Raw genomic sequence first — 13,991 nt, 5'->3', positions numbered from 1 at the left:
GCGGGGGTAAGCCTCAACCCTGACTGTCTCTGCCCCATGATTTCACTTACTCTAGAAGAGAAGAACCAAAAAGAGAGCCGATGTGAACGAGCATTGTTCAAAGGGAAGAAAAATTTAGCGTTGTATTAATTTTTGATAACAATCGTCATCTCCAAATCGGAGTGTAAAATCACTATGTGAAGGTAAGTCTCATTCTGATCTCTCCCTTCCTTTCCTTTAACAAGGAGTCTCCTCCGTTGACAGCCTCAAAGATCCAGACTTAAAATGTAAAAGAGATGCGATAATACAGGATTGACTAAATGAACTTCGCGATGTGGCCTATCACATCGACGTTGAGGATGCAACCAACACGTTCTTCCTTGAAGTTGACGATCACCGCCAAAAAGGTCCCAGCTGAGGGAAAAAGAAATATGTGGGAAAAAGTAAACAGAGAAAGAAAATACAAATTATTTTTTAAACCAAAAAACCCAGGTTACCCCGTTTTTTTCCAAAAAGAAAAATATGTCACATACACTTGTTTCGGGTTTAATTAGGGACCACAATCCATGCATTTAGGTTAGGGCCAGCAACTAGCTGGCTCAGTCCGAACTAGATTAAGTTCATAGTTTGTTTGTTTTGGCAATGAGCAAGCCCTTTGCGAGCTAACATTAATGTCCGAACTAAAAGCTTGGGGCTAGTTCGTTTTGACAACGAGTGAACCGAGTCAACTCGTAAAAATTCATTGGTCAAAAACTCAAATGTATTAGATAATGTATTGTAAAGTCAACTACTATAAATTAAGTTTGCAACTAAATTTATACTTATCAAAATACTGAATTTTCAGATTCATATATACAAATATAGTTTATGACAAAATAAATTCATGCATAACAAATTCACACAAATTCATACAAATTTACAAATTTATATATGGACCGAGCTAGCTTGCCATCACGCCTGTGAACTAGGCTCTAACTCAAACTCGTTAATTTTAGATCAAACTGGTGGCAAGTTGGCTCTTTAACAGCTTGGCTTACTAACGAACTATTAACAAGCGAATCGCTATGAGCTTTTTTGCCGCTCTGACATTTAGTCAAAATTAAAAAAAAGGGCAGATGATAGTTATTTTCACACCAGGTAGTCCCTGCTGCTTTGATTAGGCTCTAAATTAATTAGAACTTAGTCTCGGAGCCTCCTTTTCGCTGGACGAGAAATTTGGTTTGAGCTAGGAAAAGGCGGCCCAACATCAAGCATTACAAATTTAGTTTGACAGGGAATCGACTAATTTGGATTCTATTTTAGAATGTGTTGTGTGGAGTCATGTATTGTATATTATATAATTAGTGCTATCTAACGCTCGCCTATTTCAATTGGGCTTGGTTGAGCATTTCGTTATCCACCAACTAATTGTTCTTCGTAATTTCATGATGTGTAGTTAACCATCAGCCTGTAATTAGGTGAATATGCCATTGTAATTCAGAGGAATGGGCCCAACTTTTTGGGCCTTGTCTTATTTCACATGCATTTTAAATTTTCGGTTTTTATTTTTTTAATCTGAACTCTTATTACTTTTTCGGTTTTAAACAAGAAGAAAGTGACACAAGTAACATAATTTAGTATGAATGAAACATTCTTCCAGTAGAACAAGGATGTTCCTAACTTCATCAAGTTTTTTGACGAGCTTAAATCTAAAATCTATCAAAATAATTTTAATAATGAATTCAAACATTTTAAACCGATGTACTTCACAAGTGATGCGTTTACATGCCATATTTATAAAATTTTGAATTAATTTTATACAAAGTCAAGTGGTCAAAAACTGATGAAAAATGAATATTTTAAAATTAACTTATAATTTTTTTTACCACTTGACTTTGTATATAATTAATTCAAGAGGAGGGTTCAATGCCTCCATCATGCCTCCAATTTTAACATGTTAATAACTCAAAATTTAAAACATAAACGTCAAAATAAAATCGTTAGATGTGATATATGTTATTTTCTCTATGTGCTCATAAAAAAATTATCACATTTCAATTTTGGTTTTGTGTGAATCAATAAGTTGAAAAATTAACGTCTATAAATTATCCACATTAGTACATTTTTACAAGCTTTTGATGAAAACCAAAATAAAGTTGAAATGTCATATTTTTTTTACATGTGAATAAATAAAATGATGTAATTCATATCCAACAGTTTTATTTTGATTTTTAAGTTTTAAGTTTTGATTTATCAAATTATTCAAAATGGAGGCATTTGAACCCTCCTCAAAAAGACTTAATTTACAAATTTGATATGTAATTGAGTCACTCGTGAAGTAGATCGATTTCAACGTTTCGATTCGTCATTTGAAGTCATTCCAATAAATTTTGAAGTTAAACTTACTATTTTTTTTTGATGAACTTAAGAACACCCTAGTTTTATTCACATTCTTTAATATATTGTTATCTTCATTTTAGATCTATATCATTACTTGTAAGATTTAATTTATACTATGCACGTTATTTTTGTACAATAAATGATGATAATTTCAGTACTTCTAAGACTAATACCAGTGTCAAAATAAAAAGAGAACAACAAGGAAAAAAATCGACTGTGTATTCTGTAATAGTTGAATGTGCAATACTAACACATCTTAATTTGATTTGACAAAAAAAATCATTTGACAGCTTAGATATCTAGTGTAAATTTTTATTAAAATCACAAACAAAAATTCAATTTACTTTTTTTTATATATATATTTAGTAGATCTATAATTTAATAGAGATTGACAATTGTTTGACCTTCAGTATATTTGAAAAATGGGGAGAATTTGATGTATATACCCCTCGAAAACTTGGAAATTACGTACTCTCTTCTCTATGTTCATAATTTCATTTTTTTTAAAACATGCTATGTTTTATGTTTTCATTTTTTTTAATGAAGAGCAAAATGAATACCTTACAAAGGTAAATATGATAATATGAATTTTAGAAGGGGATATACGTAATTTTCATATTTTTGAAGGCTACACATGAAATCCCCCCCTTGAATAATAATCATTTGGTTGATATATAGTTGATTGAGTTTCAAATTATATATAGTTGACAGCGCATTTAAATTTAGAAGTTTTTCATTTAAATATATACTTTGGTCAGTTGTCATGACGGAATAAAATTCGTTGCACACATGTTACTGGATTTATGTTCTATGCGTACCTTTTTTTAATTATTAATAACAATTAGTTAATTATGTTGTTATATATATTCGACATTTGTTATGTTGATGAAACCCGTAAAATATGGAAAAAACTGACCGTCGAAAAATAATACGGGTTAAACAGATATTAAACTACGGTGATTAAATATGAGTTGAAAATGTCATAATCTGATTTATTAGATTCAAATTAAAAGAGTAGACAAAACCGATCAATTCAAGCTCTATTCATTCCTAGTTTATGGATCGGGTAGGGTTGAAGCCTAGGGAGGGTAGCCTTTCGGCTTGGACTGGATCGGAAGGATGCTGTCCCTAGCCCTTATACTGATCCTGACGTCCACTGGACCGGAAGGATCGATGTAGATTGATTCAACTAATCAATTGAGAGGTTCACACAGCACACGGGCCCATTGACGCATTGGCTTATCAGGTCAGGTGACCCAACAACACAACCTCCTACTCAATTTTTATTGGTTAGTTTCGTGACCTTTTTCTCGTTGGTGGGGTCTACATGCACTGATAATGACTCCACAACATACACAATAAATTCGTGAATAATTCACGTTTTATTAATGTTATCGCACTGAATAAAACTTAAAAAAATGTATAATATATTTTATTCGTGATTAAAAGATGAATTACGAATTATTCGTGAGAAAAATACAAAAAAATTGCTTTATTATTTTATTATTTCGTTTTATTATTTTTTGTGTTTTTTTCATTACTTGTCGTACTGAATAATTCTCGACTTATACTTGAATTTACCCAAAACACGAAATTTTAACCCACCAAAACTAAATCCGAACTATTCGTTTGTCACTGTGACTCCGACCACAGACAGCGATATAGGGTTCAGTCCCCACCGAATCAAATCAGGGACCCACAATCTACACTCAATCGTTTGTATCCTCCATTTCATATTGGCAAAAAAATTAAAAATATATTTTTTTCCGACCATATCTTCATCGATACTTTAGTAGTATAGATACTTAAAAAAATGGTAATTTATGTCGGTGTATGTCGGTGTGTACCATCGATAAATAGTAACTTTTTCCCTTGCGGATAATGGCATATTTTTGTTGCAGGTTGGTATACTAAATATGTGTCAGGAGAATACTATTCTCCTGAAATGTCACTTAGGGGTGTTCATTGGTTCGGTTAGATTCAAATCGAACTAAAATAGACAAACCAAAGTTTTATTCGATTTTCAAAAGTCAAACCGAACAAATTAAAGTAAATTTCAGTTTGTTCGATTGAATCAAGATATGATAATAGGGTTCTAAATAGCTAGCTATAGCGGCGCTATAGCTACGCTATAGCTTTTCCGGACCATAAACACTAAGCTATGAGATAAAATTGCGCTAACTCAGCTACGACCGCTATAGCTATAATAGCTGACCGCTATTACTGCTATATGAGACCCGCTATAGCTACCGCTATGCTACATGTTTTTTTTTTTGCAATTTATATGGACTTCTGTACTTCTATTCTTATTTCTAATGCTACATGGTCTTCTACGATAAGTATACTAAACCAAACTATATGCTTCTATTTTATTTGTGATTTATTCTATCATTCTATATCGAGAAATATTCAAATACTAATTCTTCATTTTGATTACTCTTTTTATAGTATTCATTTGTAAAATTATTATCATTCGTTTCAATTAAAAGCTAATTTTGATTATTATTATAATTATAAAATGTTTAAATATGTATATTGACTTCATTTACCTTATAAAATTAATTGCTCTTTGTCTATTATAATATGTAATACCATGAATTATAAACTAATAAATAATGTTACTTTTTAGATTTTTTTTTTCCTTTTTGCGTAATTGATAAAAAGTATAAACTTAGATTAGTTGTCATTTAGTTGTTACATCAATTCTCTAATATTGATTATGTTGATAATTAGTAGAAATATAGAATATAAAGTTTGAAAAGGAAAAATCGCTATGTGTGATAGCTTCCGCTATAGCTACGCTATTCGCAATAGCTTTTTTTTTTGGTCTCCCCGCTATGCAGCTACAATCGCTATTTAGATCCTTGTATGATATTAATCATAAAAATAAATATATATATTTTTTTGGATAATTTTTTGAATTTTTTAAAAGACGAATTAAAAAAATTAGTTTGTTTCATTTTAACCGGTTTTAAACCAAACCAAGCAATATATCATTTTTATTGTAATTTTTGAATTTTTTTTTAAATGTTTGGTTCTGATGAGATATGAGATTAATAATTTTAATTAATTTTGTCTAACCAATTTTAAAATTTCTAAACTCAACTGAACAAAACCAAACAGAACCGTTGAAGAGAACTCCCGCGGGAAAGTAGGCCCAACCCAGCATTTCTATCCCACACGTACACTGATATGATATGGCAAGCGGAAGAACATTTGAGAGATCTAACTTAGATTGGTTCCAATTGGACAGGCATCGCCTATAATTATAGGATTAGATTAGTGGTTGAGATTATGAAAAGAATTGTCAATTGTTTGGAATTTACTTGTTTTCTCTTTTTCTTTCCGTTGTATGATGTATGGCTATTCAGAGATGAATGAAATTCGATTGATTCCTTTCAATTCGTGTTCTCTTAATCAACATTGACGCATGGGCTGAGGGGCAGTCTCCTCTCAATTTTAATTGGTTAGTTTCTTGACCTTTTTATCGTTAGTGGGGTCCGCATCCATTGATAGTAACTGACTCCGCCCACCGAATCAAATCTGGGACCCACAGTCCACATTTAATCGTCTGTATCTTCCATAGTACACAACACCGTGTAACGGTGCTATATCTTCCGGGTAAACAGAAAGCTACAGGAATGTTTACACCGTGATTAGAAGAGAGGAGGGACGTGAGATCGACACGTGGTAATGGTTTTCGCTGGTGGGGCTGTCAATGGTTTTTATGTGAGAAAGAACCAAACCTATACTAAATTGGCAATCCGTGCAGAAATAACAAAATGTCTATTTTACACGAATAATATGTAGTTAATTTGATTTGTTTGACGAGTACAAATTACAAAATAATTTTAAATTAAAAAATATATAAATGTTAGTTTCGTCTTACAAATTCTTGGACTGACTAAATGCACAAAAAATAGTTCATTCTTATAGGAAAAACAATTAAATGTGAGTGACATACGAATGCGCAGACACAAAATAAATGTGACTGATTTTTTTTTGAATTTAAAAAAAGTAACATTATATAATTTAGAACACAGCATACTAAACTAGAGATGAAAATATATATCAAGCAACAATATAGATAACATTACCTATAATTTTAATTTTTCTCCCAACTTTATTTTCACAATGTGTTATTAATATTATTCAAATAATTATATCTCACGAAACAATATAAAAAAAAAATAATAATAATAAATGATGACAAAGATCATTATGATAATGATAATAACACTAACAACAACAACGTGAAATGAGTGAACTAATGATGGCATAATAATAATTATCCGCTCCATTTAGATATTTGTAATCAAATTCGTATCCGAATTCGAAAATTATCCGCTCTGAATTAATCGGATTCAGAGCGAATAATCCAGATCCGTTTTCACCCATATTTATATATAATGGTTGTAGCCTAGCCATTATTTTCAACTTTATTACAACGGCTCTATTAGCCGTATTTCGAACACTTCCTTTCAAGTTAGATGTGTAAATGTTGATTAGTCCTCACTTGTGATTATTATCTTTGAAAGGTCTAGCTTGGATCTAATCCTTTAGTGAATATATCCGTTAATTATTCTTCACTTCAATTTTGTACAAATGGAATTTTTATTTCTTTGGATTGAGTTTTTCTGTAATGAAGTGGCAATCCACTTCAATGTAATTTGTCTGTTCGTGAAATACGGGATTGGAGGCTATGTGCTATGTCGTGCTGCTTGATTATCACTAAACATTTTTATCGAATTGTTTTGTGTGATCCAATGTCCGTTAGAAGTTGCTTAATCCAAGTTAACTTGTTTGCGGTTGATGCCATAATCCGATATTTTGCTTTGGTGCTTGCCGAGCCACAATATTTTATTTCTTGCTTTTTTATGTGACTAAGTTATCATCTACAAATATGCAAAAAATGATTGTCGATTTTCTATTAAAGCTGTGACAATGCGAAAACTTCCAGACTTGCTGATTTCTTGCCAGAACTGACTGACTGCCAGAATCGCGAATTCACTTCCCGATCTCAGTCCAGACAGTCCTAGGGGGCTATAAATATGCCAAGAGACAGAAGGAAAAGACATTCATTGTTCCATTATTCTATTTCCACCTTTTCCAACCATATTTTACTTCAAATTAAGAATCAAACGGGACAGTTGAGAGAGCCTAAGACGAAGACGGTGGAGAAGGCGAAGGAAGTTTAGAGATTGGTGCATGTAACCCTTTTCTTACTCTTTCATTAATTTAGTCAAATTTACTATGTATTTCCTTACCTTTTCTATGGTTGTTTTTGTACCCATGAGAGATTAGTTCTCTCTGTAGTACTTGATTTTGATATCTAATAAATTGCATACTCGGTTTGAGTCTTTTTACTAATTTTAAGTCTCTTCGATGGATAGAAAAACATTAGCAACCTCTTCTGTCGGTTACTGATGGCTCAACCGATAGACAATATTTGAACTTATTTACAAACTTGTTACAAACACGTTTAATCTACCAGTTACAAACTAAGAACTGTTTCAACCGTTAGAAAATGAGTGTTAGAAGACTGTATTTGTCTAATAGAAATTTACTGAGACTATGCAAAATATCAGAAAGGAAACCTTATTATTTACTAATTAATAATGAAAAATCTAAACTATTGAAGTCAGAAATAAATCTAGAAAAATATTATTAGTTGTATTATCTATCAAATTAAAGTAAGTGAACATATTTATTCAAGTAGAGAAAACAAATCGAAGAACAGAGACTCTCAAGCATAATGAAGCCCATTAATATATTTATTCACTAAAGTGCTTGGTGAACTTAAGAACACCCTATATAGTTCTACTCTTATTAAACATAATGAAGCCCATTAATAATTGACCCAACCTAACCCAAAACTAAAGCAAACCCTAGAACAAAACCCTAACCACCTTCTATTTAAACTCCTCACCTCACCTCCAACACAATCGCCCTCTCTTGCTCTCTCAAAACCGCCTCAATCTCTCCTTCCCTCTCTCTTTCTCTTAGCCCTTAAGGCCACCCCACCCATAGCCGTAGTACCCCCTCCGATCTAAACAACCCCGTTCAACGCAAGCACTCTCAAGCCGTGACAACAATCCCACCCCCCTCTGTTACTTGGTTATTTGAATTCCGGGTAACCCTAAAATCAATAAATTAATTTTTTTCTTTCTTGCTTTAACTTGTTGAAAAAAAAAACTTAATAGTAAAGATAGTTAAAATTATTGAATTTAAAATAAATATGCTTGGATGTGTACTTTAATATAAAATAGCAATACACATACACAATCTCGGATCGATGTAATGTAAATTTGATTATTCTTACAAATTGTATTTGTTTTTATTTTACTTATTCCTTGTATTATTAATATTTATTTTGTTTCTCTATCTTAAATCTGATCTATAGACGATGCATAGATATCCACACAGATTGGTTTGAAATTCGTGCATTTCTCATGTTGACACCTAAACGGTTGGTAGATTCCTTTAATTTTAAATTAGTAGAATATGAGATGTGAAATTCATGAAATAATTATTATTTTATTCGAGTAAAGCTAGCATATACTATACTTATCAAGAAATATTAGTGATCATATAACTTTAAAATTTATCGGATTGACTTCAAATAACAAATTCAAACTGTTGAAACCAATTTACTTCACGAGTGATGTGTGTAGATGCAAAATTTTCAAATTCTAGAATTCATTTAGTACAAATTCAAGTGGTAAAATAATAATGAAAATTGAATGCTTTATAATAACTGATAAACCTTATTTTTTTTTTACCGCTCGACTTCGTACTAAATGAATTTGAAAATTTGATAATTTTACATGTACACACATCATTCTTGAAGTAAATCGGTTTCAACGATTTAAATTCGTCATTTGAAGTCAATCTAATTGATTTTAGATTTATGCTCACTAAGCCTTTTTTGGGCGAGCATAGTGTATGATAGCTTTACTCATTTCATTATCTAAACAAATTCGACCATATCTCTATTCTTATATTAAGCATGTAGATATTCTGAATCGCCAACGGTCTTGATTAAAAGATGAAATTTCATATTGAATATCAACATTCCAATCAAATATTCTAATTTTGTGCATCTTTTGCAATGTACTTTTACGTATAGTCACCACACGTACTCTTCACATGCAAATTGTTTCATCTTACTGATTGCTCATTATTTCTTTCTATTTTTTTAATTTTATTTAATTTTTTTTAATTGATTGATAATTGATTGGTCATGTCTTCATTTTATTTATACCAATCAAGAAATATTATCTGTTATTTAATATATCATTTTGTTTGATATTTTTTATGAAAATATGTATGAAAGATAAAAAAAAAATGCAATTTAAACAATATTATATACGTATAAAATTTATTTAATATTCCATTTAAGAAATATTATTTGTCATTTAGTCTAAATTATTTATAAAAATATGTTATTTTGTATGAATTTTTTTTGTTCTCTTATAATATATCTCCCAACGCACATGCATGATTCTAATATAACCTTAGATGTTCTACTTGTGGTTGAATTATTATAGTAGTTGTGAGTGTAATTAAATCGTGTACAACACATGTATGATGGTTTAAATGATCTCATGTTGCTAACTTCAAAATATATGAATAAATGTACTGCAAGTAGTTAATTTAAAATTTTGAAATATATTATTGTGTAGTGCAGTTTGACAATATATTTTCTTCTTAGCCTCCATATCTTCGTATTTTCGAATTTACCTTAGTAATAAAATTTCAGCAAATATTTACTCAAATTCCTAATTTACTTATAATTATTCGTCTACGCGCGTCATTCTTGTAATGAGTAATAAATTTTGAGCAATGATTACTTCCCTAATTCGCTTATAATTATTCATTTAATTCATTGTTGTAATTAGTAATAAAATTTCAGCACATATTTACCTTCCTAATTCACTTGTCTTTATTCCTGAAATTAGTAATAATTCACTTGTCATTATTCATTTACTTCATTCCTGAAATTAGTAATAAAAATTATAAACCGTTCATGATGAATCATATGCTTAACATAATATATCCCCGCAGATTTGCCATCCTGTACTGGGTATCCACATCACTACTCCATATAACCACCGATTTGCCACCCATGTTGGATTTACAAGCCATCCTCGTCTCCATTGCTCTCCTAATTGCCTTTGTAAAATTTGTTCTCTCTTATACCAACACAAGGAAACTGCCACCGAGCCCTCCGGCACTGCCCTTTATTGGCCACCTTTATCTTTTCAAAAGGCCCCTCCATCAAACTCTGGCACGCATATCTCAGAGATATGGCCCCATCACCTTTCTACGCTTCGGCTCTCGACCAGTTTATGTGATCTCCTCTCCGTTATTGGCTGAAGAATGCTTCACCACCCATGACTTGGCCTTAGCGAACAGACCCCAATTATTATCAGCCAAACAGAGTGACGGAAATGTCATTGGAATAGGTAATGCTAACTACGGTCCCTATTGGCGTAGTATCAGGAAGATTGCAGCAGTTGAGCTCCTCTCAGCTCAGCAGTTACATGGTTCGTCAAATGTTCGCGCAAGAGAGATCGAAGACATGGCACGCCAACTCTTCAACTCTTGGAAGACTGGTTGTATCGGATCAAAGGGCAAAAATGGGATGAAGAAGTTGGAGCTGAAACGAAGTCTATATAGACTATCGCTTAATGTGTTCATGACTATGATAGCAGGGAAGAGGTTCTCTGGAGATAACACAAAGGACATGGAGGAGACTGAGCGGTTTAGGGAAGTAGTGGAGGAGGTATCTGCTTTGAGTGGGGCATCTAATATAGAAGACTTTGTACCAATTCTTAGGTTTTTGGATCTAAATCGAGTGATAAAGAAAAAAGCACACTTGATAAAGCAGCAGCTAGAGATGATCCAAAAGCTAATTGAAGAACACAGGACAAATAGTGTTGAAACAAAGAAAACAATAATAGCTGATTTGCTTGAATTGCAGAAAAATGATCCAGATGGATACAGTGACAAAATAATTCGAAACATCAGCCAGGTATGTTAAGTCTGAAGCTAATATAATATTACTTTAATATTTGAAAAAGTACATACCGAAAACAAAATTTAATATCTTGACTGTATCTTTTAACTAAAATTAATATTTTGTTTTAATTATATTTCTCCTTTAAAATTCAGAGCATGATTCTCGCTGGAACAGATACCTCATCTAACACAATGGTATGGGTGATGGCCAACCTACTGAACAATCCCCATGTACTAAAGAAGGCCGCAGCTGAAATTGACAAGCACATTGGTAACGAACGGTTGATAACGGAGTCAGACATTGCTCAGGTTCCATACCTTGGATGCATTCTGAGTGAGGTGCTCAGACTTTACACTGGTGTCCCACTTCTTTTGCCTCATGAGTCACGCGAAGATGTCACCATTGGAGGCTATAACATCCCACAAGGAACAATGGTGTTAGTGAATGTGTATCATATCCACAGAGATCCAGACATATGGGAAGAACCTGAGAAATTTAAGCCAGAGAGATTCGAAAATGGGAAGGCGGAGGGTAAGTTTATGATACCATTTGGGATGGGCAGGAGAAGGTGCCCGGGAGAAGGCCTCGCCATGCGACAAATCGGGTTGATTATAGGAACTCTGATTCAATGTTTTGACTGGGAAAGAACAACGAATGAACTCGTTGACCTAAGTGAAGGTTCTGGTCTAACCCTTCCTAAAGCAGTTCCACTCGAAGCAATGTATCAGCCTCGAGAAGCTATGATGAAGGTTCTTTCTGGATTATGATCCCCTTGTGACTGCGCATAGTCGTAGACTCGTAGTGTCCTTTTAAGAAGTTATAATATCATTATTAATTAGCTGGATTATTGGATTGCATCTTATAATATGTAAAAGGCATTTTGCTTTTCTAATGGTGTTAGTATCACACTAGTGGAAAATGAGAAATCAGGATCAGTTATATACACCTATTAGTATCGGAATATAACTGATCATGATGAAGGCGATACTGATGCTATCAGGATCGGTTTTTTATTTTTTAACCAACTGATCTTAATAAGCACTTATCTAGATCGGTTATATCTGAGAACAGATCCAGATGAGAACCTATCAAGATCGGTTATACATAAAAACTGATCTTGATAGTTTAGTATCTGGATCGGTTTTCTTTGATATAATTTTTGAAATTTTTGTATTTTTATATTTTGACATATCAAGATCATCTGTACATAACAAAACCGATCCAGATACTTAACTATCAAGATCGGTTTTTATGTATAACCGATCCTGATAGTTTAGCATATGGATCGGTTTTGTGTTTTTATTTAAAACCGATCCAGATACTTAAGTATCAAGATCGGTTTTTATGTATTATCGATCCTGATATTTTAGCATCTGGATCGATTTTGGTTTTTTATTTCAAATCGATCTTGATAGTTCAAAATATAAAAATATAAAAATTTCCAAAATTATATCAAGATCGGTTGTATAAACAAAACCGATCCAGATACTTCACTATCAAGATTGGTTTTTATTTATAACCGATCTTGATATGTTAAAATATAATTTTTTTTATTTAAATTTGTTTTCTAGATCGGTTTTTTAAATAGAACCGATCCTGATGTTTGGTTGAATCTAAAAAATAAAATTTAATTTATTAGGCCAGCTTCCATATATATATATATATATATACTGACCCAATATGCTACAGATACAAATCACATAAAAATATTGAAATATATATGCATACAAACATACACATCCTAAATTAAATATCATACACAAATCCTAAATTATTACAAACAATTCATGTTCATGCAAATTAAGTTTACACATCACATCCTAAATTGTTGTACTCCTTCTTGTCGACTTTACCTCATTTAGAAAATTTTGAACCCACATTTTTCGTAAGTTGCTCAAGCGTTGTACAGTATGTTTAGCGGGAATGTCCTGCATTTTTTAAAAGATAAAAGAGCATGCACAATTATATTTGAAGCAACAATGTTTAATTACTTTTTGAAAGTATATAAATGCATACCTTTAAGTTCGGAAAAGAATCCATGTGTTCGTTTATTATGTCTTCCATGAGCAACATGACATAATATGCACATTCCCAGCCGGCAGGTTGTTGTGGGCACTATATAACAAGTTTGAAAATATTGAAATGTATGTTAATGAGCATACAACTGGCTTTTATGTCTAGATATTAACATTTTTTTGCATCTAGGTCCCTATAATCATATATCTCAATAGGAACTATTACCTTACAGTCGTTATGAATCTTTAAAGAAGTACCCATTACCCTGATGAAGACACTGTTGAAATATTAGCACATTGAGCAATCAGTACTTATGAGAGATATTAAAAATGATAAAATAATAAAAAAATCTAATGCATTCTAAACAAGCATAAAATTTAGAAAGACACTTACTCCTCGACTGCAGCAGTGATCATTAGCATTTTTTTACTCTTCTTGTCTGAATCGTACACGTACAATGCACTTTCTCTTGGCATAAGCACAACCAATGTCCAATGATTTCTGCATGTTAGGTTTGTAGCATGTCATATTCTATAATTTATATGAATAGAAAGAAATATAATGAAATTAGAATATATATATAACACTAACA

General features: G+C 32.0%; 1 protein-coding gene across 1 annotated transcript in view; it reads left to right on the top strand.

The window, feature by feature from the left end:
• The first annotated feature begins 8,358 nt into the window (after window positions 1–8,358).
• LOC144560152 (isoflavone 3'-hydroxylase-like) overlaps window positions 8,359–13,991 on the top strand; it is a 61,461-nt gene continuing 55,828 nt past the window's right edge. The window contains exons 1-3 of the mRNA XM_078309330.1: window positions 8,359–8,491; window positions 10,426–11,395; window positions 11,536–12,132. Coding sequence (XP_078165456.1) covers window positions 10,487–11,395; window positions 11,536–12,132 — 1,506 coding nt within the window. The 5' untranslated portion in view covers window positions 8,359–8,491; window positions 10,426–10,486. The remainder of the gene's footprint in view (window positions 8,492–10,425; window positions 11,396–11,535; window positions 12,133–13,991) is intronic.

The sequence above is a fragment of the Carex rostrata genome, chromosome 10, assembly GCF_964058835.1.
Source record: "Carex rostrata chromosome 10, lpCarRost1.2, whole genome shotgun sequence".
NCBI lineage: Eukaryota > Viridiplantae > Streptophyta > Magnoliopsida > Poales > Cyperaceae > Carex > Carex rostrata.
This window is presented reverse-complemented; position numbering and strand designations above follow the sequence as displayed.